The sequence below is a fragment of the Perissodus microlepis genome, chromosome 19, assembly GCF_051167445.1.
Source record: "Perissodus microlepis isolate ML-2025 ecotype Zambia chromosome 19, ASM5116744v1, whole genome shotgun sequence".
In the NCBI taxonomy this organism is placed as follows: Eukaryota; Metazoa; Chordata; class Actinopteri; order Cichliformes; family Cichlidae; genus Perissodus; species Perissodus microlepis.
Window position 1 is genome coordinate 19,728,377 of NC_140479.1, and position 23,356 is coordinate 19,751,732.

The following is a 23,356-nucleotide window of genomic DNA, read 5'->3' on the forward strand; positions in this document are numbered from 1 at the left end:
AAATTTCAGCTGCGATGTGATCGGACAATTTATATTTACCATTTTCTGTAAAACATTGCACACCATTGTTGATGCAAGATGTAACATCAGCTTGGTTCCAAATCACCCTGATTTCATTTCATCCAATATTATTGGATAAATTATCATATATAGAGGGAAAGCACGACGACAAAAGCCCAACAGCCTTATCTGCATTTGAAACGGAGAGACAGACACACAATACGCAGTGACGCTGCTTGTGTTTATTCTCTGCAAAAGAGGAAGAGCCAGTGTTCCCGGGGATCATTGGGTTCTTGGATCAATATTGGTGCTATGATGAGACAGTGATAGAGTTTGTGGTCTAGAGCTTAAAAGATACCTACACCATCACTTTCTCACTTTCCCCTTCTCTCTCAGAGTTCGTCAGCACTCAGCTGGCTAAATTTGAAAATGCATATTCTTCTTCCTCTTTCGGCTCTCTGTCCACACTTTGACACCCGTCTTTTATAAAGTCATTACCAGAGTAGAAGAATCTGAAAACAACATCTCATTTCAAAGTAGTAGTGCTGAGTAATACAAACTTTGGTATTGATCCAAGTACTGCCAATACCAATACTGATACCGGTACCGATATTTTTAACATGTTACGGTAGCTTATGTAGGGGAAAGCAATGTACTGCGATTCACGAGATGAATCGTCATCAATTTAATGACCATTTTAATGACACATTTTAATGACCACCGTGATTTACGTGTTCTACAATAATTAGTTAAAACAACAAAACACACCTTTTAGCTTTTCTTGTATTTTGAAACTGTTTCTTTTTTGGAGACCTGGAATGTAAATGTTGTTCTGTTGTTTAACGGTGCAATAGGCCATAAATCATATTTGGATGCGACAATTATTTAACACAATTCAGTGGACTACACGCTGAACGTAGTATCGATGCTATCATACTAGTATCGATCTGATACCAATACCAGCGTTGGTATCAGTAGTGTCGATATTTGGAATGACTCTAGGAGAAGGAAACTTTTTGAAGACCTTCCCGTGTTTGCACATGAAAGCAGTCTTTAGCTGCTTTATTGCAAACATTACACTGCATGCAAATATGAAACCATTAAGCTTAAGACAAATAGCAGTCCACAGCTAAGTGTCCATAGGTGTCCAGTCATATTTGAGTGAGTTTAAATAGGCTGCAAATAAATGTATTCTTATTGTCACAGTATACTGTATGTCCCTTGGAAAAATCCCAACACTCTTATGTCTGTTGCATCACTCAGTGTTTCTTTGTTGCTATGTTACATTCACTAGTTCACCGAGGAAAAATGTTTTGGTCATCCATAAAAATGATGCTCCTCGCTAGTGTTTTTTATCTGTTGTTCCTCTGTTCTTTCATATAATGTCTGCTCATCATGAGGTACATGCTCATGTAGAAAAAAAAAAGGCTTACCACACATACAGAAATATTTCTCTCTCTCTCCCACCCTTTTCTCTCTCTCTCTCTAACTCTCACGCACACAGAAATTCGTGCGCCTGCCTCCGCGCATACACACTGCGCCGTGCGCGCAGGCGTGCACGCCCGCAGACAGTCAGCTGTGTCCTTCCCACAGCTAGTAGCACGAAAACAGAACACACTGCCTGTCCCTGCCTTACACACATATATACACACAGACCCATGTGCACACACAAACTCTGAAACAGCCCTCTACACACTCTTAAAGGGACATGACACAAACTAACGCATTATATATCAAGCGCCAGCCCCGTACCTGGATAATCAATTATTTTTATTAGTATTAATATTATATTAAATTGAAACAAAGCTTGTGTGTCTACAAGCATAAAACAAATATAACTTGGAGCTAGTGAACAGTGATAATTCCTTAATGCTGTCATCCCTGTGTCTTCATAAGATGGTCACTTTTTAATTATTTTATTTTTACTGTATAAACTATAAGCATGTTGATACAAGATCACAGAGATGATCAAATTTTACATTGTGCAAAAAATGTTTCATTAGTGAAATAGTAAGAGTCCTTTGAAACTGAGACAACACGTGTTGCCCTGAATATTCTTTAAATATATAAGAAACTTTTTTTGGCCTTATGATAAGGTTTGTGAATAAAGAGAGATAAAACTGGAAAAAGACTAAACAGATTAGGATAATTTTATCATCTGTATATACAGTGGGTGTATTTGTCTGCTAGTGACGCTAAAACTACTTCTTTATCTTCCAGAACACATAAAATTGATAATATTTTATACCTCGGGACACTTTAGACACACAATGAGTGACTTATGTGCTTTAAGCAGCTGACCGTACTGATTGCACAACAAAACAAAATTAAAAAGATTAAATTATAGCAGAATAAGAGTTTTCTTCAATTACTTGTGTTCCTACTCCTCCTCCTTTAAGGGCCGTTGAGGTCAGAGAACACTAGTTTGGGAGGCAATAGAGAAGTATTGCATGGAAAATAAAATACAATAAAATAAAAACACTAAAGGCTTCTGATTTGCACTTATATGTCAGAATGATAGCATCGATGAGTGGTGTACGCCGACTGTCCGAAGGCTCAGCAGTCAAAGGTAATAACAGACATCTTTTTCTGTGCGCACAGGACTGGGGTGTCTGGTTGCCCTATACGGTGTCACTGCATGACTGGTGCTATGACTGGCCACAGGGATAATTTAGAGGTACACAGGCCAACAAGGGTGGGTATTTGGGACTATCAAGCCCCCATCTGCTGTGGCAAAATGAAGCCCTGAATCTTTAACAGGATACATATTGACATATAATTGCTTAGAAAATGTTTCAAAACACCAAAAGCATTCGATCTGAATAATCTTGTGCTGTATATGAACTCACATGTAATGTAAGGCCTGAATTTGAAGGCCATCAAAAAGAACTTGAACTTCAGCGAAGTCGACAAAAACTGAGTCACTATGCCTTTAAGAAGCCCCCACCGTCTCGCAACAGGGGGGGCGTGAGCTGAATCCAGGAACAGCGATTGAAAAAAAAAAAAAAACGCTCCACCAGCGGACTGTTTCAAGTTACCCCCGGCTGAAACCCTGCCTGATTTGTGGGCAATGTTGGGGATGTAGAAAAAAAGGAAACCGGAGCAAAGAGAGCGCAAGGGAGAGATAGGGAGACAACACTAACTAGGTAGCTATGGAGATAGTAGGTTTTCCTGGTAGCTTTCTTTGACAGGTGTCGAGTGGGATAAAATAAAGTATCAGAACAGCCTCCAAGATGTACGGCAAAGGAAAAGGAGCTGTTGTCCCCTCCGATAGCCAAGCAAGAGAAAAGTAAGTACAATATTGCACTGTCACAACTGAAATCCAGCAAAGAAGTGTGCTAAGGTGGCTCAACTTGCTAACTGATGTGGAGCAGTTCAGTCACTCCAGCAGAGTCACGCATGTTACTGGAGCTCTTTTCTAAAATTTACCGGCTACTTCAAGTGAAAGCTGTGCTACTTTATTCTTCGTGTTTGCCACTTTGTTTGTACTCGTGCCTCTACCTTTCTTCTTATGCATCCTCCCAACTACAGGCATGGCTGCTAAGTTAGCCCAAGTGGCTAGCTGCACTGCCAATTTCACTCTTGTCTTTCTTGTTTTCTCTAAAGTACAAAAAAAAGGAAAAAGAGAGAGAAGCGGCAGTTTGAGCAACTAAAGTTGCTCCACTTTTACCTGCAGGGAGTGTTTTCTGCACGTGCTTCCAGCGATAATGTCTGAACGTGCACTAGGGAGCATTGATGGGGATCCCACGTCCATCTCTTTGCCCCTCGCCCCACAGTGTGAGGAACAATGCATTTGGAGCGACGCCGTGCATTGTAGCTAGCATGCTTTGTGTCGCCTCGCTGAAGCAGCAGGTATAAATAGAATACAGCTGTTTGGGGCTTTGTTACAAACTAGCAGCGGAACGTGGTCGAGAACTGTTCCAAAAACCCAGACTGGTTACGTTGTAGCGATGCCCGTGTTCGGCCAGCGAACAGCCGCTTGCGGTCTCCGCGTAAAGGGGAGCTGCGCCTCCTCTTTAACTTTTGTGGCCCGTGGAGATTTTCTGCAGTCATCCCGAGTTGTGCGAAGCGCCGGCGGGGACAAAGTGCTCACAAAAATGCCGCCGCTTTTTTTTTTAAACCGTAGGAGTTCCACATGGGCCTTTTATAGTGGTTGGTTTTTGTTTTGTTGGGAAACTTAGATGGCGTTAGCTGTAGCCCTCCAATCCCTTTGTCTGTGTGCCTCTGCCTCGGTGCCTTGTTGTTCGCTCTGAAGATACGTGCCGCACGTTTAGCAACACTCCTGTGAGCTTCGGAGCTTTCACGTTAGTCTCAAAAAGATTTGTAAAAACCCCATGTGCACTGGTTCCGAAATAGAAGACACGCTTCTCTGCAGTGAACTTCCTTTCCTAAAAGTCACAGCTAGCAAAGCGCATTGGGACATTTATTAAGATTCGTTAAACTTTTGTCAGATTTAACAGTTTGGGAGTGTTGTGCTTTGCAAATGGTCCAAAGTGGGGTCGGATTCACTACGGTTAAATATCCTGCTGAAGAAAAAGGAAGAGCTTTCACACAGGTCAATGCTTATCGATTCGTCCTTAGAGCGGATGAGTTGGACACATCAGCTCTGACTTGCCGGACCGGTCTGAGCTGAAGTGGGACCAAATTGTGAGACTCGCGTGCATGTTTGCACGAAGATCAGCAGGCGCCACGTTACCCCACACCTTCTATTCTGTCATTTGTGAAGCCATCTGCTTTATTCTTTTCCTCTGTGCGTGGCTTTTACACCGTCTTTTCTCCATCTGCCTCCCAACTCTCACTTCCCCATCCACTGCTGCTCCTCAGTCTCTTCATCCCTCACTTCAGTGTTGAATTATTGAGACAGACTGAAGCAGCTGCTCTCAGCTTTGCGTCAGAGTTGAGAGAGACAGAAGAGAAAGAAGGAGACAGAAGAGAGGGAGATATGGTGGGCAGGCTCATCCATGTTTAAAGAGGGGGTTTTGTCGGGAGCCTCAGGCAGGATGTCAGGTGTGCCGACCGTGTACATCAGGGAGATTTCTCTCTCTGTGAAAGTGAGTTTATGTACGCGCAGATGTCCCATCTTTAAATGTATAAGAGCGTAGTGGGCAGGGAGGTCAAAGGGCACCTCACGTAAAGTGGAAGAAGGAAGAAAATTTTTCTTAAAGCAGGAGAGAGAATACCAACCAAGAAGCGTATGAGTCAAGCTATGTGGAGGCCACACAACCTTAACAATTGGCAGAAAAAGGGTTGCTTCAGTTTTTTTAACCTCCCCTGATGAATATAATATCACACACTGCTACTTGACTGCTTCTCTAATCTCCTGTACCACCTGCTGTTCCCTCCACTGTAATACTGGGCATGTTCCCGTTTTTGTTCCAGTCAAAGCCATTTTTTCGTCTCTCCCTTCACTCCACCAACCGCTAGTGGCTCCTCACCTTAAACTTCTCTTTCTTTTTCTATGTGCAAGCTTCTGAGCTTTAATAATGCAGTAGGCCAGGTGCACACACAAGCCGCCCCTTCTTGCAGCCCACATACAAAAAACCCCACACACATACACACCACACATAAAAAATTCATTGAAGGCCTCTTGGGGGGCATCTGCATCGTGAACCTCCCATCCCCAGACGTAAGACCAAGTCCTTACCCGTTTCCTTCCAGTCAAAACTCCTGTGTAAGGATGCACATGTATCGAGGAAGCCTGTAAGCCTGCAGTGTGCAGGGACATGCAGACAGTATCAATATTTGAAGCACTTGCTGTATCCTAAAGCTTCCTGTGAGCTTTTTCCAGGCATTTCAAAAATATTTAAAACTGGTTTTAAATCCAAGGAATCTGCGGGTGTTGAGGTGCAGAGGTAGAAAGCTCGGTGATGCATAGCATGTGTGTGTGCGTTGTAGGTGCTTGTGTGTGGCTCAATGCTAGACTGACCTGCAAGTGGCAGTGACTTACACTCTACACCAGCGGTCACAGAGAGCTCTGTGACCTACAAATTGCTAGGAGCCTCAGAAAGTGGTCAGATTCCCCTGGCTAAAGTGGTCAAGTGTTCGCGTGTGTTTGTGTTTCAGCAGAAGTGCAGCCTTTAGCCTCATAAGAGCATTGGTTATTTGTACAACAACTAATCTGCCACGCTGTCTGTTTTGAATTAAGTGGTTGCACTCGGGATGGTTTCTTCCTTTTGAAATACCAGTGCACTATGAGAGATTTATTTATCATGGAATATAATAAAAAATATGAATTCTTCTGCGAAGAAGTCAAGGCCAGTTGTGCTTTGTTTGTTTGTTCATCGATATGTCTGCCTGTTCATTTATGCGCTCTTATCTCTGTGACTATCTGCAACAGGGAAACACCCTCAGTTATTTATTACCTTCCAAGCAGGTCAGCCCACTGTACATACGCAGAGAAAGCAGCACTTTGAAACTGTTATCTCTTTCCGCATGAAGTGCAGGACTACTAATGATACATGTTCAACCTGGACTGACCCATTGATAGTTTAGTCTTATGTAACACATGTGTCATTATTGTTGACTGAAAACCGTGTCTGCAGCTGGGATGTGTGTTTACAAAGAAACTTTCAGTTTCTGTTCTCTCTTGGTCTCATTCTCGCACTCTTAACTTTTAAGACAAGTTGGGTAGTTGCAAAATGTTTCTTCTATTGAAATTCCCGCCTAGACAGATCACTTAAATCTATTCAAAGTAGCAACCAATAGGAATGTACCAGTTTATTGTCGGCTAATGTTACTGCCATTGGTTAGACTCCATTTATAGTTTTCTGTATCTGGGATCCAGGTTTATTAGTTACAAACACAATTTGAGCTCATTCAAAATCGGTTGAAAACTTTATGATTAATACGCAGATCTTTGCTTACCTGACACAAAGGGTACAGTGGAAAATTACAAAAACAAATCGGTTTCCACTACTGTCTAAATTATTTCAATCATTAGTTCTGGCCCAGAATTTCCAACTTGTTGCAGCGCTAGTATACAGTGCATATTATATTATTAAGCTCAGGTCAAGAGGACAGAAGGTTGTGCACCTCATGTCGACCCACTCGAATGCCAACGACGCATAGCGGCATGCAGGACTCTAAGGTGGCTTACAGTCTCTATAGGCTTATACATACATTGTGTGAGCAGTCTTGGAAGTTTGCAGGTTTTGAGTCCAACAATGTTGGTGAACGGGTGTATTGATGGTTATATACATGTGTATATATGTATGAAATATATGAATGACACTCAGAGCTGGTCATGGATGATGATGAATTTGCCACCTTCAGTTTGATATCTTGTGTTAAATCATACACATAATGTGTTCTGCTTAACTTTTAAGAAACATGCATTAAAATCCGCTCACTAGCCCCGTAAATGTCTTCTGCCTGTTTTCTCTCGTGAAGGACAAGGTTTGAGCATGTAGGGACTAACATCACTGCTGTTACTGTCTATTTGCCTATTCATATCTTTCACAGACTACATTTGCATACTAACAATGCATATTTTAAACATTTGCATACCGTTTGTAGTAAGAGCAGGTCAGTCACAGATCATATCTCTTAACGTAACCCATGGCAGTTTTTTTTCCATTTCTGTTATTAAGCCTTGAACCTCACAGAGAATTTGTTCATTGCTTTACTATCTGGACGTTTATTTTAAGCGCATTTATTTATTTTTTTTCCTTCAGTACAGGCTATTAGTTTAAAGAACAATGCTCTACATCAGGGGTGTCAAACTCAAATACACAGTGGGCCAAAATTCAAAACTGGAACAAAGTCGCAGGCTAACGTTAATATTTATTGGAAAAAAAAAATCTTCCTCTAGATATAAGAATGAATCTTTTCTTATGGACTCAAACAAGTTTTGCTGAAAAACTGAATATGGAACAAGCAAAGCTTAATACTAAACAATATATATACTAGCTGTTTAATACCAGTAGGCCAGCTCTAATAGTAATTTGGTATGGCTTCGCGGGCCAAATATAATTAGGCTGCGGGCCAAATTTGGCCCGCGGGCCAGAGTTTGACACCTATGCTCTACATGATTGTGTTTATAGCCTGGGATGATTTGCAAAACATACTCCTAAAAGAGACAAGAATAAGGGAACAAGTGCAGTTTAACATCCCCATAGCTAACACTGGATAATTCTGAATACTAGCACAATGGCAGTTGAACCAACTTCATACTTTTATTGAGCTTCTAAACATTTTTTTGAAATCAAGTTGGATGATTTTGATATTTAAAATGGAAAAACTAAATGTAAACAGGGTTGTAAAAACCTACAGTTTTCCGAGGGATGTCCACGAGGGCAGTCGCATGCCCTGGAACGGGACTGGGGCGAGGCCCTCTGTCATCTCCAGACACAAGCAGCTGGAGGCAACTGCTAGTGATCCTTCCACAGGTTCACCTAAGGAAGTCTTGTTACAGCAAGTAATTCTTTTACTTTTAAGTAAGAACAGTAATCTGGGGGTTTGACAAAACATGTACAGGAGCTCAAGTTAGTTGCTTCAAGCTGTTTCTAGAAGTCCTTGCTTAAACCTTTTTGCATGTCTATCTGCAGCGTCAGACAGCAGGTGAGACACTTGCACACATTTAGACATGTAGTACAGGCAGCTGTGCTACATGTAAATTTATAGTAAATAGTTGGACAGGATCAGTTAGCAAATATTTGTTACTTCACTTAAAACAGGTGAGCTGTCACATAAAATTGACCTTTATCCCAATGACAGAAATTTGGATTTAATTGTTATACTTGTTTTGACTGTTAATCTAAAGATTTCAGATTGACTTCAATTAAAAAAACAAACAAACAAATTTGATAAAAATAATATTATGTTGATGGAGTGAAGTTTAAAACAAGCCAGCACTTGACTAATGTACAGCATGCACTCATCAGCTTTATTGACTGGTTAATAGAAAATCAGAAAACTGTGATATAAACCCACCATAACTATCCCCAAATCACAGGGTTGCGCCATCAGGCGTCCTGATTAGTCAGAATAAATTTTACATTTACCAGATTGTGACCAAGAGATGACACGTCAAGCCTAAACATTTGAGAACATTTGACAAATGATTTCTGAGCCTCCAGTCGATGGTCCTAATAATAGTGGTGGATTAATTTTCTTTTTATAGACACACCCCAAGGTTTAATCTTAGTCCATATGCACTTCAGGACCACAGCTATGCACAAACCTAAGGGTAATTTGAGTATTTGCAACCTCGGCGGTTATTAAACTGTCTTTATCTATTTTATTTTCATTGCATGCTGATAGAACTTCCTCTTTAGCATCTTCTTAAGAGACTTAAATGCATTAAATGTGTTTTAATAGATATTTCATCTTATGAAGAAGTAACTTTGGAAACGAAGACAGAATTGGAAAAAAAAAGCTGTCAGTGGTTGAAAACAAACTGAACAACATCCTAATTATCTCAAAATCATGTGTCATTGATCAGTTCATCGACTAATGATAGGGACTATGACACTAAGCTACTGTCCTTCTCATTAGGACCTTATTGGGCTGTCAGAGGACTGTCTGCTCTGGGCACACGGGGCACTGTCATATCCACACTGCTGGTCGATTGATGGTCCATTAACAGCCTATTAAACATGACTAAGTGAAGGAGTTAGGAGTACAATGTTGGGCCAATGGGGGTTTCCCACTCCACAGCGTGGATGTCTGTCTGTTAATAGACCCTGGTGGATTGCCATTTTCAAGTGTTGCTGGCCTGTTATAATAGCAGCGATTTTGAAAAGTTTGACAAGAGCTTTTAAAATATTGTTGGAATGATTGGGAATGCCTGTCATGTGCAGCTATTTCTGCTGGTATGTGGTGCTTTGAATAGAAGCGTATTCTTCAAAGAGTCTGACTGTCTTTAGGTTTTGTTGTGATTAAAGGAGTTTGGATAATTAGGCTTAATAAAATGCACAGAAGCAGTAAAGTATAGCAAACTATACAGACCACCTGGAGTCCCAGAATGTTTAAGTGAGATTTATGGTCTAGGAGAACAGAGGCGCTGTAGAGCTTCAGTCACAGGAGCTTTTGTTTTTCTTCAGTGACTTTACAGCCATCCTGAAATAAAGTGAAGATAACAATACGGAGGAGCTCCAAGTCTCCGGAACTTTGAGCTCAAGGAACTAATGTCCAGGAAGTGTTTAAGGAACTGAAGGTTCATTTTGCCCCTTTTGTTTTTACTGTAGTGTAAAGACCCATAAAGACGAATCAAATTAATCACTAAGTGAGGAGGTGATGAGGTTATGACAAAATGTCCAGATGCTTTAGCAAGGCCATATGCATTACTTTAAAAAAAATCACTACTATATGGAAAAAGTTTTTATTATTTATTTAATAATTAAAATAAATCCAAATAAAAGAGTCAAATCCACCTAAGTTAAATTGTAAATGTACAGCAGTGTTATGAGTATGCATGTATGCATAGTATGGAGTGTAATACTGGGATATTTACTTGTATTAATAGAACTATTCATTGTAATGAAAAGAACTATAATAACACAAGAAAAATCTTAGGTTGGTCATTGTTAGTCCAGTCTTCTGTTGCTGCATGATGTTATAGGTTAGCCTGATGGCTGAACGTTTGAACCTTTGTCTGAACTTTCAGAAAGTACTTCCTGTTTAACCCTAACAGTATCTGACTGACATTTAGTTAACCCAACTTCTCTGTTGATTGAGGAAAGTTCTAAACGACTTCACCCTCCCTGACTCTTTTTATTTTTCCCACTCTTGCCACTTCCTGATAATAGTTTGTTCCTTCTTCACAGTTGAACAGTCGTTGATCTGTTGATACATAATCTTCATTCTTTTTGTCTAATTTGTTAAAAATGCAAGACGAAGAAAGAGGAGTTTGACATTAATGTTGAAAAATATCACTAATTTTTCTTTTTCTTTTACATTTCAGGTTAGCGTTATATGTGTACGAATACCTGCTACATGTGGGAGCACAGAAATCAGCACAGACCTTCCTGTCTGAGGTAAGACGGCAGCCATGACATTAGGGCTGCCACAAACGATTATTTTGATAGTCGACTAGTCACCGATTATTTTTGCGATTAGTCGACTAATCAGATCATCATCCATTGGACGTAAAACGTACAGCTTATTGCACCAGCAGCATCTGCTCTTATATAACTATCATTAGCTTACAGCTTTAGGTGTTTAAGGTCTGTGCTAACTAAAAATAAAGACAAGATGGTAGTTTATTAAATTTTAATGAAATTTGCAGATTGTTTCAGTGAAGTTTAATAAACTCCTTGCTATCTAAAATATAACAGGACACCGGAGTAAATTCTCGAGCATCTCACACTTCTGATGATCAGTTGTCTGCTTGACGTTTATTCAGCTGTGTAAAAACTATAACTTTAATCTCAGCCAAACCGATTTACTCAGGAACAAATAAAATACTAAAAAAAAGCCAAACATTTAAGTTATCTAAGTGACTTATATATGTTTAACCTGAGTAGCGAAAGACGGCGGTGGGTTTGAAAACGATTTGCCGGGAGTCCGGGGTGAGCTTTGCCCCCGGCTAGCTATCGAGCTAGTGGGTAACAGACGTCTCCGAAAACGTCAGAGCGCTTTTGAAAATCTGTGGTGTCTTGATAAACTGAGCAGATATTTGAGGTTTACGCAGCTACATTCGCACCTGAAAATATGTTAAACGTTTATTTTGTGACCCAGAAAGAATAATAAGAGTAATATTAAAACTAACTAGCTGCCGCCATTGTTGGAAACTGAGCTGGGCCGCACTATGAATTCTGGGACACAGCTTCTTCTTCGGGGTTTAACGGCAGCTGGCGTCCTTGTACATGCAGTGCTGCCATCTTCTGTTTCAGTCCGTTATTACACTCTTAAATCCTACTACTTATTCCTGCGTCTTTTGGGATCTTACAAAGCTTCAAACGACGCGTCGACTATTAAGTCAGTCGTCGACGATTTTGATAGTCGACGTAATCGTGACTAGTCGACTAATCGTGGCAGCCCTACATGACATCGACTTTTTTATGCTGTACTGAGCCCGGTCGGTTTAGAAATGCCTTCATTCTTTGCATCATTCCTGAAAATCACCCTTATAGTTTAACCTTACCAACTCCTGTTCAAGTACATGCTACCAGAAACATTGGCCTTGGTTACTAATGAATGGAAAACGGCTTCCTGCATTACCAAGCTTTACACGATAGATCCCTCCTGTAGCTCGTGTTATAGCAGCTTGTACCCTCTCAGGCATACATCGTCAGTGCAAACATGCTAAACATGATTACAGGGTGCAAGGTGTTGCATAAATTTTTCATAAGGAAATCCTATAACGTTACACCGGATCATGCTCACTGTCCAACCAGGGGATCTTAGTGAAGCGGTGAAGTAATGTTATTTCTAGCCGTTTATAGGCAGTGTATTGTAAACTGCATTGTCTCAAGTCTGCTGACAGCCCATTTGGGTGTAAGGAAGTAAATAAGTAAATTAATAAGCTATACTCTAGATGATGATTGCACTTTACATTCAAAAAGAGGAACAGTACAGGGGCTAATAGAAGAAAGATAGTCGGGAAGAGGGTGATGCACAGAGCCAGAAGGATGCCGATCTTCACATTCGATACCAGTGACAGTTTGAAACTAACTGATTATGTGTTCTTAACCTCGGACCTGCAGACATAATCCTCCCTCTCTAGTGGCCATAAGTGACCTCTTTTCTTCTGGCTTCCTTTTCCTTTCCCTTTTTCTTTTCCTTCTCTCAGATTCGATGGGAGAAGAATATTACATTAGGGGAGCCCCCCGGATTCCTCCATTCATGGTGGTGGTAAGTGATCTATTCAGTTGTTCTGTTATTAGCAGAGCCTTTTTGCTTTTTATTCTTGTTTATTTTGAGTGAGTATGTGGATTTTTACTTGCGTAAACACATTTTACAGTGTACGTCTTAAACTGTATCCCCCCCCCCTCCAATAAATTACTACTGTTATGTGAACAAACAGCTGTAATCCAGGTTTGAGAATAATAAACTCAACACATAAATCAGTACATGCAACCATTCAAAAGTTAAGGTGCTTGGGAAATGCCACTTTTTAATTTAATTAAGGGTACTTGCCCATATTCATGGTTTAAAGTGACTCTCAGAGGTGGGAGGTCTGACAGAGTCTCACCCTTGGGGTTGACCAGACTCACCGAGGGCGTGACCCCCTCCCTTCCTGTCTTCTCGCCTCTCCCCTCCTCCAGCTCTCCAACCTTCACCCCCGATTCTGAAACAATAGATCCAGATGGTTAGGGAATGGACCCCCCCCCCCCCCCCCTTCCCCCTCCTCACCCTCTCGTCAACCTTTGTAGCCCCCCCACCTCCCACTTTTTCCCCCTTTGTTCACATGGGAGAGGGATTCTTGGTAGATTAACCCTTTGCATTCCAGCTTCCTTTGTGTACAGCCTCCCCCCACCCCTACCTCCACCCCCCAATCAGTTCTCCCCAGGGCTAAGATTTAACCTTTAGGGTCAATACCTTACGAACTGATCAGCAGTTTCACTTGTTTTGAGGGATTGCCCTCATCCTGTGGTTCACATTTACGGGTAGAACCATGTTTGTTTTACTGTAAAACCCACATTTAACAGCATTTTTTTTCTTTCTTTCTACCACATATTTAAACTTGGATGGAAATATTTAAGCCTGTTATTGGTATGTGGGTTTCCTGTGGATGCAGAGTCCCCTCCATTGTGTCCGTTTGTAGTTAAGACTACTGAGAATTGAGTCAAGCCGTTCGAGGCTACACTTAAATAGATCTTAAGCTTATGTAGCTAAAAAGAAACCGAGCACAAGCTAAATCGTTGAAAATCTAAGCTGAAAATTAAGCTGCTGAATTGTCTTAATACACTGAAACAGTAGCAGACAAGGAGTATTTTATTTTTCTAAAAGTCAGCACACCTAATGACCAAAACCACAGAAGAATACAATTTATTTTAATTTTTTTCATACTTCTTCACATTCTTGGCATATGAAACCATTTAGCTTTTACTTAAGACTTTGAAATCTGTTCAGTATAAGCTTTTAAATGATTCCTGGAAATGATTGGAGAATAGTTAAAATCATGCGTTTTAATGGGGATTTAAAATATGAGAGGACTTGGCAAGTGTTTGGAGGAGTACTGACTAGTAGCTGAATCACGTCTTTTAACGGGAAGATGTTATTTTCTTACCTCCTCTTAATAAAAGTTTAGCTTAGAGAGTGAATAACAGTGTTATAAGAGTGAGTTATTGAGCACTGATGCTATTGAACCAGCTGTAAAAACAGCACACACACAGCTGAGTAGCTGATGCTTGGTTTGGACAGAACCACACCAAGAAGTTGATAAAAATGATGAGCAATACCTGGTGATGTCACCACTCAGGAAGCTCTTGTATTGACTTCACAGGTGGCCAAAAGTTTATTTGGATGAATGGGAAGTTTTATCGTCTCCTTGTGTTTAACAAGGAGAATTCATAGCTGTGGACAGTTCATCCTCATCAAAGGAGGAATTTCAAGAATTGATCAAGGTCACCAGAACAGCTAGCAGTGTCATCCGACATCATGACGACTGTTTACACTCAGTGGTTGTTGTGAGATACAACAAAAATAAATCAGAATAGGTGTTCAAAATGACAAACCCCCTATACCCCCCAGGGTGTAGTTTACATATGAAAATGTTGACAATTGTGAACATCCCGAACATTTAAAAAGAAAAACAATATTCAGTGCAGGGCCACACAAAGAACAAAGCAACATATTAAAAAAATTCTGAAAATGTCAAAGTACAGCATTTGCCAACCTTTCATACAAAGGCGACTCTGCTCAGTGAATCTTTGTAGAGCCTATGACGTAACCTACGTGGCCAACGCCATTGCCAGCATTCATGCTTTTGCGCGGTGTTAATTGTGTTGTGTCCCAGCGTTTTATGCGGTGCCAGCCACGATACAAACAAATAAAATCCTGAGGCTTTTCCCCTCCTGCCTACCCGGTCTTTGGTGTGGTCAGTTTTTGTTGTCGTTGGTTTTGTTTTTTTTTTTTTTTCAGAAGCAAACATATTTGGCCCTCAGATTTTTCCACTTCTTCGTACATTCCCTCATGTCCGTTCCGATAGATTCAGCAAGCTCCCTGCTGCAATTTGCTGACTTCTGTGAGTCCTCAAATTGAGGCTATGATTATGACTCCCCATATTTAGGTGATAATTGTTATTCTCTCACTGATGCATTAAAAACTGGTACTGATCAGGCCAATCACAATAGCTGCAGACTATTTATCTGCATTTATAACTACATGGCATTTATGTGCCATGTAGACGTTTGTGGCGCCATCAACAATAAGAGTCCAAGGACGTGTTGTAATAAGAAGCAAATGAAAGTAGAGAATAATAATTTGAAAGCATGCAAGGCAGTATGAATCTAAAGAAAAAGTTAGATTTGTTATTTAGTTAAAAACTTTGTTTCAGAAGGTTCTGAAAGGTGTAATAAAATAAGCATGATGCTGTGTTATGTAAACATTCAAGAAGTGCATCTTCTTGAGATCAATTTTTTTTATTTTTAGTTTTATTGCACACTTGAGCTTTAAACTTTGGTCAATAGTGCTGCTAGGTGCATTTTTTTCCCAACTTTTACCGGCACTTGCTTCTTCCACAGTAAGCTGATACAGGTACCGCAATGCCCACAAAAACCTGCCTCCTCTCAGTCAGACTCATGCACTGCAGCTGAATAATACAGGCTTATTTTTATTTTTTAATACAAATCAGACATCTTATGCCCTCAGTGTTGCGGCGACTTGTCCGCCCCTGGTATTGAAAATAGTGTGGAATAATTATATTTTCTAAGGCATTCAAAGTTATGAATTCCAGTGTATTGGAAGGAATTTCCCCACTTTTGGGATTATTAGAGTATATCTTAAACGAATCAGGTTTTTGGGGTTGTTTTTTTTTTTTTTTTTTAAGAAGAATGTCTTTCTCCTCCTCTGAGTTCATCTTGTCATTGTTTAAGCTGTTAGTAAAATAATCAGAGCAAATGAAAAAACATATGTGCTGCTTTGTAGCTTACGTGATCATTCTGACCTTCTAAAGATAGGCCACTAAGTTAGGATAAGCCAGCTTTTGGGATCAACATAATCTACTCCATTCTACTCATTTTGCTCAAATACAGGAGCTCATTATTGAACAATCCAAAACCTTCATAAATGTCTCATATGAAGTGCAAGACTGTATGAAACGCACAAAAAAATCAGCTTGGAAGTCTTAGATTAGTCTTAGATGGGTAGCACACAGGCTGTTTGCATTCCCTGTTCTACTTATCATGCCCAAACACACTGACAAAGAAACTTTATGAATAGTTGGGTCCACTCTTGGTACGTGTCAGCCGAGTCAGTGGAACAGTTACAGTGTGGGGACAGGAAATGGATGGAGGTAAAGAGGTCTGCACAAGTATGGTAATGCAAGTGTGTGCGTATGTGTGTATTCTGAGTGAGTGAGAGGTTGATTGAGGAGGCGACACTGGCATTGTGTCCCTCTTCCAATGATGCTCAAGTGTGTAAGAGGTGGTTTAAGAGCGCCAGGGAGATAGTGAGAGTGTGTGAATGGGTTATGAATAGCTGTTACACATTGGCTTGTATTGCTCTGTTTGCTAACCTTTGAACTGCACCCCCCCTCCCGCTTTCATTTCAGCGTATTCTGGGATTTGTATTGTGCAGCTCCAGACCGAAGAGAGACGTGTGAACACTCCAGTGAGGCAAAGGCCTTCCACGACTATGTAAGTGACAGACTGGCTTTTCTAACACTTAAAAGGAAACAATTAACAATTACTGTTAATCTTTTTTTTTTTTTTTTTTGTCTGTTCTTTTATGTATGTCTGCCAAGACAAACACTATATTTCAGTCACAAGTTCAAGTTTCTAGAGGAGTCTTAAAGTGGAAAACAGGGGGTATATATATATATAATGTATTTTTTAAGATTAATTGGACTGAAAATATTATAATTAAGTATAATGAAAATGTTTCTCGAACAACAGCGAATACTGGCTGACTAGATTAAAAAGAAAAAAAAAACCGTGGTCCATATGAGACACTTCTGCTAACCAGCAGTAAAGTTCTAACTAATGGTCGTTTAACAATTCATTGATACATTCTTTTCTTGATTAGTTGATGTTTGGCCTATAAAGTACAAGGACATGGGGAATGTCTGTCCTTATATTTAAGGTGGAAATTCTCAAATTCCTTTTGTTGTCTGATCTAACACACAAACACCCAAACATTCTGATAATTTCAAAGGCTGAAACTATTCAATATTTGTCCTTTGGCTTCAAGAACAACTTAAAGATTCCCTCACACAAATTGTAAAAAAGTTTAATTGAAAATGCTTTTTCCCCCTATGTTCTGTCTTGTGTGTGTGTGTATGTATACCGTTACAGTGCTAGATACTCATTTAAAGTATTTCAAAGACTTCTTCAAACTTCAAAATTGTTCTTGACTAGTTTCATATGTCAGTTACAGTTGATGTACTTAAAATGGTCATGTCAACAACCCCAACCATGTGCTGTGTAGACCTCCTGTTTACAAGAGGCAGGCATTTTAGACTAAAGTTAGCTGAAAGCAAGAAGGAAAGGTAGCTGCAAAAAGGCACCAGTGTAAGACAAAGGTTATTTTAAACTGAATCATACAAACCAATTTCAGTAGAGCTCAAGAATAAAACCGTGGAGCCAGAAATAAGTTTATAGGTCTCCTTTTAACTGCTTAAAGCCATGTAATTAAAATAAAATGAATAAAAAAATGCAGTGTTCAACTCAGAAGTCGTCAAGAAGATCAATTTATGTGCACCAGGCTTCTTGAGTTTTGCTGTCACACATGCTGAATGGCATGCATGGACATGTGTTAGACCCAAGTATGATTGAGCAGGGAAAATTTCCATACCAAACCTGTGGTTCCTCATTTCTTAAGGTGCATCAATAATTGACAGAAAACTTCAGAGGAGCAGAAAAATAAAAACAATTTGAGAAACAGCAAGAGGAAAGAACTGAGGGAATATTATGGAAATCCAAAGGGTCTCATTCTGTGGTGTTGCTGATTGAACGATGAAACTGAAAATGACATTATGTAGGTAGATTGCAAGTTGGTGTTTCTCTTTGTTACAATGTATAATGTTGTTACAATGCACCACTTGAAACGACACCACACAGTGTAATATCCTTGCAGTGCCATGAAAACCCTGCTTCTAAAAGTGTGTTCTTGTTACCAACTTATATTAATCATGTCTTTAGCTTTACTTAACATAGAATCGCAATTCAGCAACTCACTTTTTTAAATTGTTTTTCTGAACTTCATAGGTGAGAATGGCTTGAATTCTTTTCAAAGGTCGGGGTCAGCTGTGGTTTCCATAGTTTGTAAGGATTCAGTGTCTCATTTGAAATCAGTTCATTTGGATGGCCTTCTAATTGTTATTCCTGATTTTCCATCTTGCTGAGGAATTCCTCAAACAGCAACTCCAGATTTCTGCAGCAATAATGCAAAGTGTTGTTTTTATTCCAGCATGAGGAGAAACTGTAACTCTATTCTCATGTCTGTAAAAGTCATCTGCTCTGATTGACACTGTGTCTGTCTTCAGCGTGTCCGCTTTGGCCAAGACAGTGTGGCATTGTGTGTGTGTGTGTGTGTGTGTGTGTGTGTGTGCGTGCGTGCATGCGCTGTATAGTGTGAGGAGATAATGGAATAGAGTTCTAATCCGGTAATCCCAGCACTGGGCCGAGGCTAAGCCAGGGATTTGTGTGTATGTGTGAGTGTGTATGTGTGTGTTTGGATGGGCGGGGGGCATCTTTGGCAGCCAGCCCATAATAGGAGGGTGGATGGGCTCATACCCTCCTTCCAGTTAACCCTGTGTATAAATGTAGATGGGTGAACTGCATGTCTGCTCCTAGCAGCGATAAAGCAAAGGAGATGGGACTGGTTTAATTTTGGCTCTTGTCCCCCGAGGCTGGTCTCTGAGCACAGGTCCTTTTCTAGTGGTTTCAAAAGAACGAGCCAGTTAGAGGCACCGAAGAAAAAGGCATTTCACCTTACGTTAAAACAGTTTCTTACTCTTTTGAGGATTGCAGGAGTGCACGCCAGCGTTTAAGGAACATTATTACACTTCTGTCCGCTGGGTGCAGAGACACAAATGAGGTCTGGCTAGTTTTTGGATGCGGGTTATAAAAGTACTACAGGGGTTATAATATAGTTTTTTTTTTCAATAGAAAATTACCTGTAATATTCATAGATCTCTTTGTATAGGTTTTTAATTCATGCTTAAATAGCTTTATAAATTTCAAACACAATTTCTGAAATACAGTCACATCTTTAAAGTGATGTGTTTAATGTGGCAATATTTAGCTGAAGTGCAGTAAACATGAGAAAAACAGAAGCCAAGGCAAACACTATGTATATGTACGTATAATTTAATCAGGGCTTGTCAATAAGACCAAGACCAGGGATTCTTGTCATGGGCTGTGTTGTATTACTTGGTAATCTTCTATTAAGTGAATTTTTGTCATTCAGCTTTCAGCAACATCTTTTAACTTTTTGCAAGTATTTGCTTACTAGGTAATTTAGCACTGCTAGCTTGATCACTTATGTTAATGAGTGATAGTATAAAGTGTTTCATAAATAGTATTTCTGCTAAATTATTGTTTTTTTTAATGGATTTATTTGAAATTGTGTTTTGAATGAGCTTGGGGATGTATTCACCTGGGACGAGGGGTCACGAGTGCTCATTGCTTGGCTATAGAGGCCCTTGAGTCTTATTTATTTATTTATTTAATTTTTCTGCTTTTGAGGCTTCTTCAGGAAGCTCTTCTGCCATTTTCTGTTACCTTCTCAAACTCCTTCCCCGTCTTCTTCTCATACACTCTGTGCAGCTCTGTCCTATTCACGTCATATTTTTGCAGCGTTGAGTACCTCTGTAACACCCCCACATCCGCATCTGTCTTCTGTCCCCATTCATTCCAAAAACTTTTTTTAACCTCTCTTCCTTGTTAACTATACCTCTTACTCTTTCTTAGATCTAACAAACCAGTCCACCCCCTCTCCTCTCACTTTGCTTATCACTCGCTCCGTCTCTGAGTCTCCTTCTCTTGTTGCACCCACCACCCCCACCCCTACAACCCCTTTTCTCGAGACAAGATTGATTGACTAATCTAGCTGTTTACCCACAATGCCTACTAGCACTGAAGAGAAGAGGGCAGTGTTGATAGTATAAAGACACAACCGAGAGACAATTGAGGTATTTGAAAATGGAGTTCAGTGAACATACCAAATGGATAGAGAAGGAAATTAAAGATAGAGCTACTTTTCTTATTATTTTAAATAGAGCAACTGTAATTTCCAACTATGTGTAAATCAGTAACACTATTAAAAAAAAAACTACAGGAAATTTGAAAACAGCATGTATTTAAAGTTATAGTATATCCGTACTGGTGTGTGTTTTGGTGCTTTTCAGCACTTTCTGATGCCTTGGAGGACAGTAGCAGCGTAATAATATTTGTACCATTTCCTTTAATGCCATAAAGTGTTTAAACCTAATGAAGCATTAGTGACAGAAAGCAGCTCTTTGTTATACAGCAATTTCTCCTGAAAAAAATCCATTAAAACCAGCTGACATTATGCAGCATATTAAACAACCTGCAATATGTTTTCACTGTGAATAGTTTAAGGAGAAAGCCTCTTAGATGCAATTGAATAAAAAAAAAAAAAAACTATTCTGCCAAATTGCTGCCTGCTGTGTAACTGCTGCTTTCTTCCTCTTTTGACCACATTAAACAGAAATCTGTCTCTAAATTCCTGAAATTTCATATAAGTCGCATTACCACAGTGATCTTTAAAAATGTCTATAATCCTGTTAAAACAGTATTTGTATGTATGTACAAATTCCTCTATTAAAAGCAAAGAGACATAAAACACAAGCATGTTTTATTTCAATCTATATTTTTGTCACTGGCTGACTCCAGATCAGCTAAATGGAGAACTTTCTGCTTTTTGCATTGCAGAATAAAGTATGTAAGAGAGAAAGAAGTGTGTTTTTATATATATTAGTGATTTGTTACTGTATTACTTAGAATACTAGTAATAATACTAAAACATTCATAATAATTTCAGTTCTTCCTTCTCCTTGATTTGAATCTATACTGTTATTCACTGCTGTTCTCATTCCACCCATAGTCTTGTCTTTTGGACGCTCTGCCATCTCTCTGGAGCGTTGGCTAAGTGGATGTTGTGTCTGCAGCATGTATTAGTGCTGTCATCCGGTGTGTGCGCACAAGTCCGCCTGTCTGGTTCAGTACTGCTACCTTGGCAGCAGCGTTTGGGGAAGTGCGTGTGTGTTTAGCGTGCACGTTGTGCCAGTTTTGAGGACCAGCTGGGTTTTCAGAGACTGTGTGTGTGCACGCCTGTTTGTCAGACGTGACGGTGAGAGGAGCAGCCATATCCTGTTGCTCCAGAGTGAAACATACTGTTTGGTCTGGGCTGATAAATTAGCCAGATCACCACAGTCAGCTATTTTTTTCCCTCCCATCTCCATATACTCTGTCTCGCATCCTCACTCCTTTGCCTTTCTACCCCCCCTCTTCTCTCCCTTACTCTGTTCGCTAAGGACAGCAGGTCAAGGAGACAGAGATGAGGTACATATCAGTGTGAACCAGAATGTAGATTAGTACCTCTCCAGGCAGGGACACACATAAATACAGACACAAGCACACACATACAGATGCATCTGCTGTCTCTTCCTACCTCACGCCCTTCTTTCCATCCAGTGTTTATATCTCTGTCTTTATCCCTGTGAAAGGTATCAGGCGGAGGTCAATAATGTGTTGAGCACTATTGATCTGTCCGGTAGGTCCTATGGGTGAGAGTGGGGAGAGGGAAATGGAGAGGGAAGGATCAATGCTATTTTGTATAGGCTATCTACATACTGTACTATACGAGCCAATCAGAATCATTAGTGTCTTGTTCTTTGATAGATTATTCATCAACACTATGAGTTTGTGCTGAAAAGGAAAAGCAGTCTCAACTCTGGATTAAGGTGTCAGAGCTCGAAATATTTTGCCACCCTGGTAGCGAGGCAGAGGGTGGAATACGTCTGAGTTCATCCTGATTTCCACAGGCTAAACTACTTAAACTCATCTCACTCCAACCAGGAGGAAGCGGCTTCAATAAAGTCAGGTCATTGAAGAGTTTGGTACAGTCAGCTTACTGAAAGCTGCCTCAAGTGTAAAATTATTTTCATGGAACAAACAAATGCACATCAAAGGTTTTACAGAGCCCAAGACACCATCTTCACTCTTTGCTTGGTAACTAATGTCTTCATATGTTAGAAAATTGAATCAATGGGATTGAATGAATATTATTATTGTTGCTGGTACGTGAGTGGGAGGTATTTTTGCCTCACTGGATAGTGTATAATCCAGAAATAACAGGAAAAGATGAAGGGTGACTTGTCACAGAAATCATCATCCAGGCTCAAATCAGGAAAGGTGTGATAAGAGTACAAACATCAGTCTATTAAGAAGACTTTTTTTTGGCCTTTTGTCCAAGTGTGCAATAGAGAGAAACAGGAAGCATGGGAAGACAGTCGGATGATATGCACCAAGGCTCTCTGACTGTCAGTGTACCCAATTAATGCTTCGTTTGAGGTGTCTGTCAGAGTCTTAATAAACTGTGGATGTACTCATCAGAGAGTGGGCTACAGGCGGGCCCACTCTCTGAATGATTCAAATTTATCTTCAGTATATTTTGCTAGCTGTAAATATATTTTGTGCGAATAATGGAGATTTGAATTTCTGAGTAGAATATCATGAATAGAATGGAAACACTTGTGTGGCAATCATAGCCTGTACAGGTTAGGGTGATAAATGTTACTGAAGCCTTTCTTGTTTAATAGTTAAAGAAAGATCAACACTATGTGACTATGTAAGTCCAGAGGTCGCTACGCTCTCCTGCCAAGTTGTGAACGCGTATGAAGTGGCTGAGAAATGAAAACCCTAAAAAGGTAAAGTTGTTGGTGGAAGGAAAGAATACATAATGTAAGTTTAACGCTAATAATTGAATATTTTTCATTAGGAAAGTGTAAATCCATTATTTTTCAATGTTGATACTTGTGCTGTTGTTTCAGCTGCGACCCTTTGTCAGCTCAGTATGTTGTAAACATAAAACCCAATTGAATTGAATGGATGATCTCCATAAGCCATAGTCCACCTGTTGTCACCAAAATCGTACACACAAAATCATAATTCATGAAGGTGCTCCCAGTTGAATTTGAGTTTTTAAAAGATAATGTTGTGTTTTTTTTCTTTATATAGCACAGGTACAGATCAGGTCTCTGGCCCAGATTCCGTGTTGTTGATAG

The 23,356-nt window shown here is 40.0% G+C and overlaps 1 protein-coding gene across 4 annotated transcripts in view; it reads left to right on the top strand.

Annotated features, from left to right (window-relative positions):
• The first annotated feature begins 3,022 nt into the window (after positions 1-3,022).
• LOC146365887 (single-stranded DNA-binding protein 3) overlaps positions 3,023-23,356 on the top strand; it is a 37,912-nt gene continuing 17,578 nt past the window's right edge. For 2 of the 4 annotated variants that reach the window (XM_084914384.1, XM_084914386.1), the window contains exons 1-4: positions 3,025-3,289; positions 10,904-10,976; positions 12,734-12,795; positions 16,658-16,742. In XM_084914384.1, the coding sequence (XP_084770510.1) occupies positions 3,234-3,289; positions 10,904-10,976; positions 12,734-12,795; positions 16,658-16,742 (276 nt within the window). In that variant the 5' untranslated portion in view covers positions 3,025-3,233. Of the gene's footprint in view, positions 3,290-10,903; positions 10,977-12,733; positions 12,796-16,657; positions 16,743-23,356 lie in introns of all 4 variants that reach the window. The other 2 variants (XM_084914387.1, XM_084914385.1) reach the window with 2 other exon arrangements.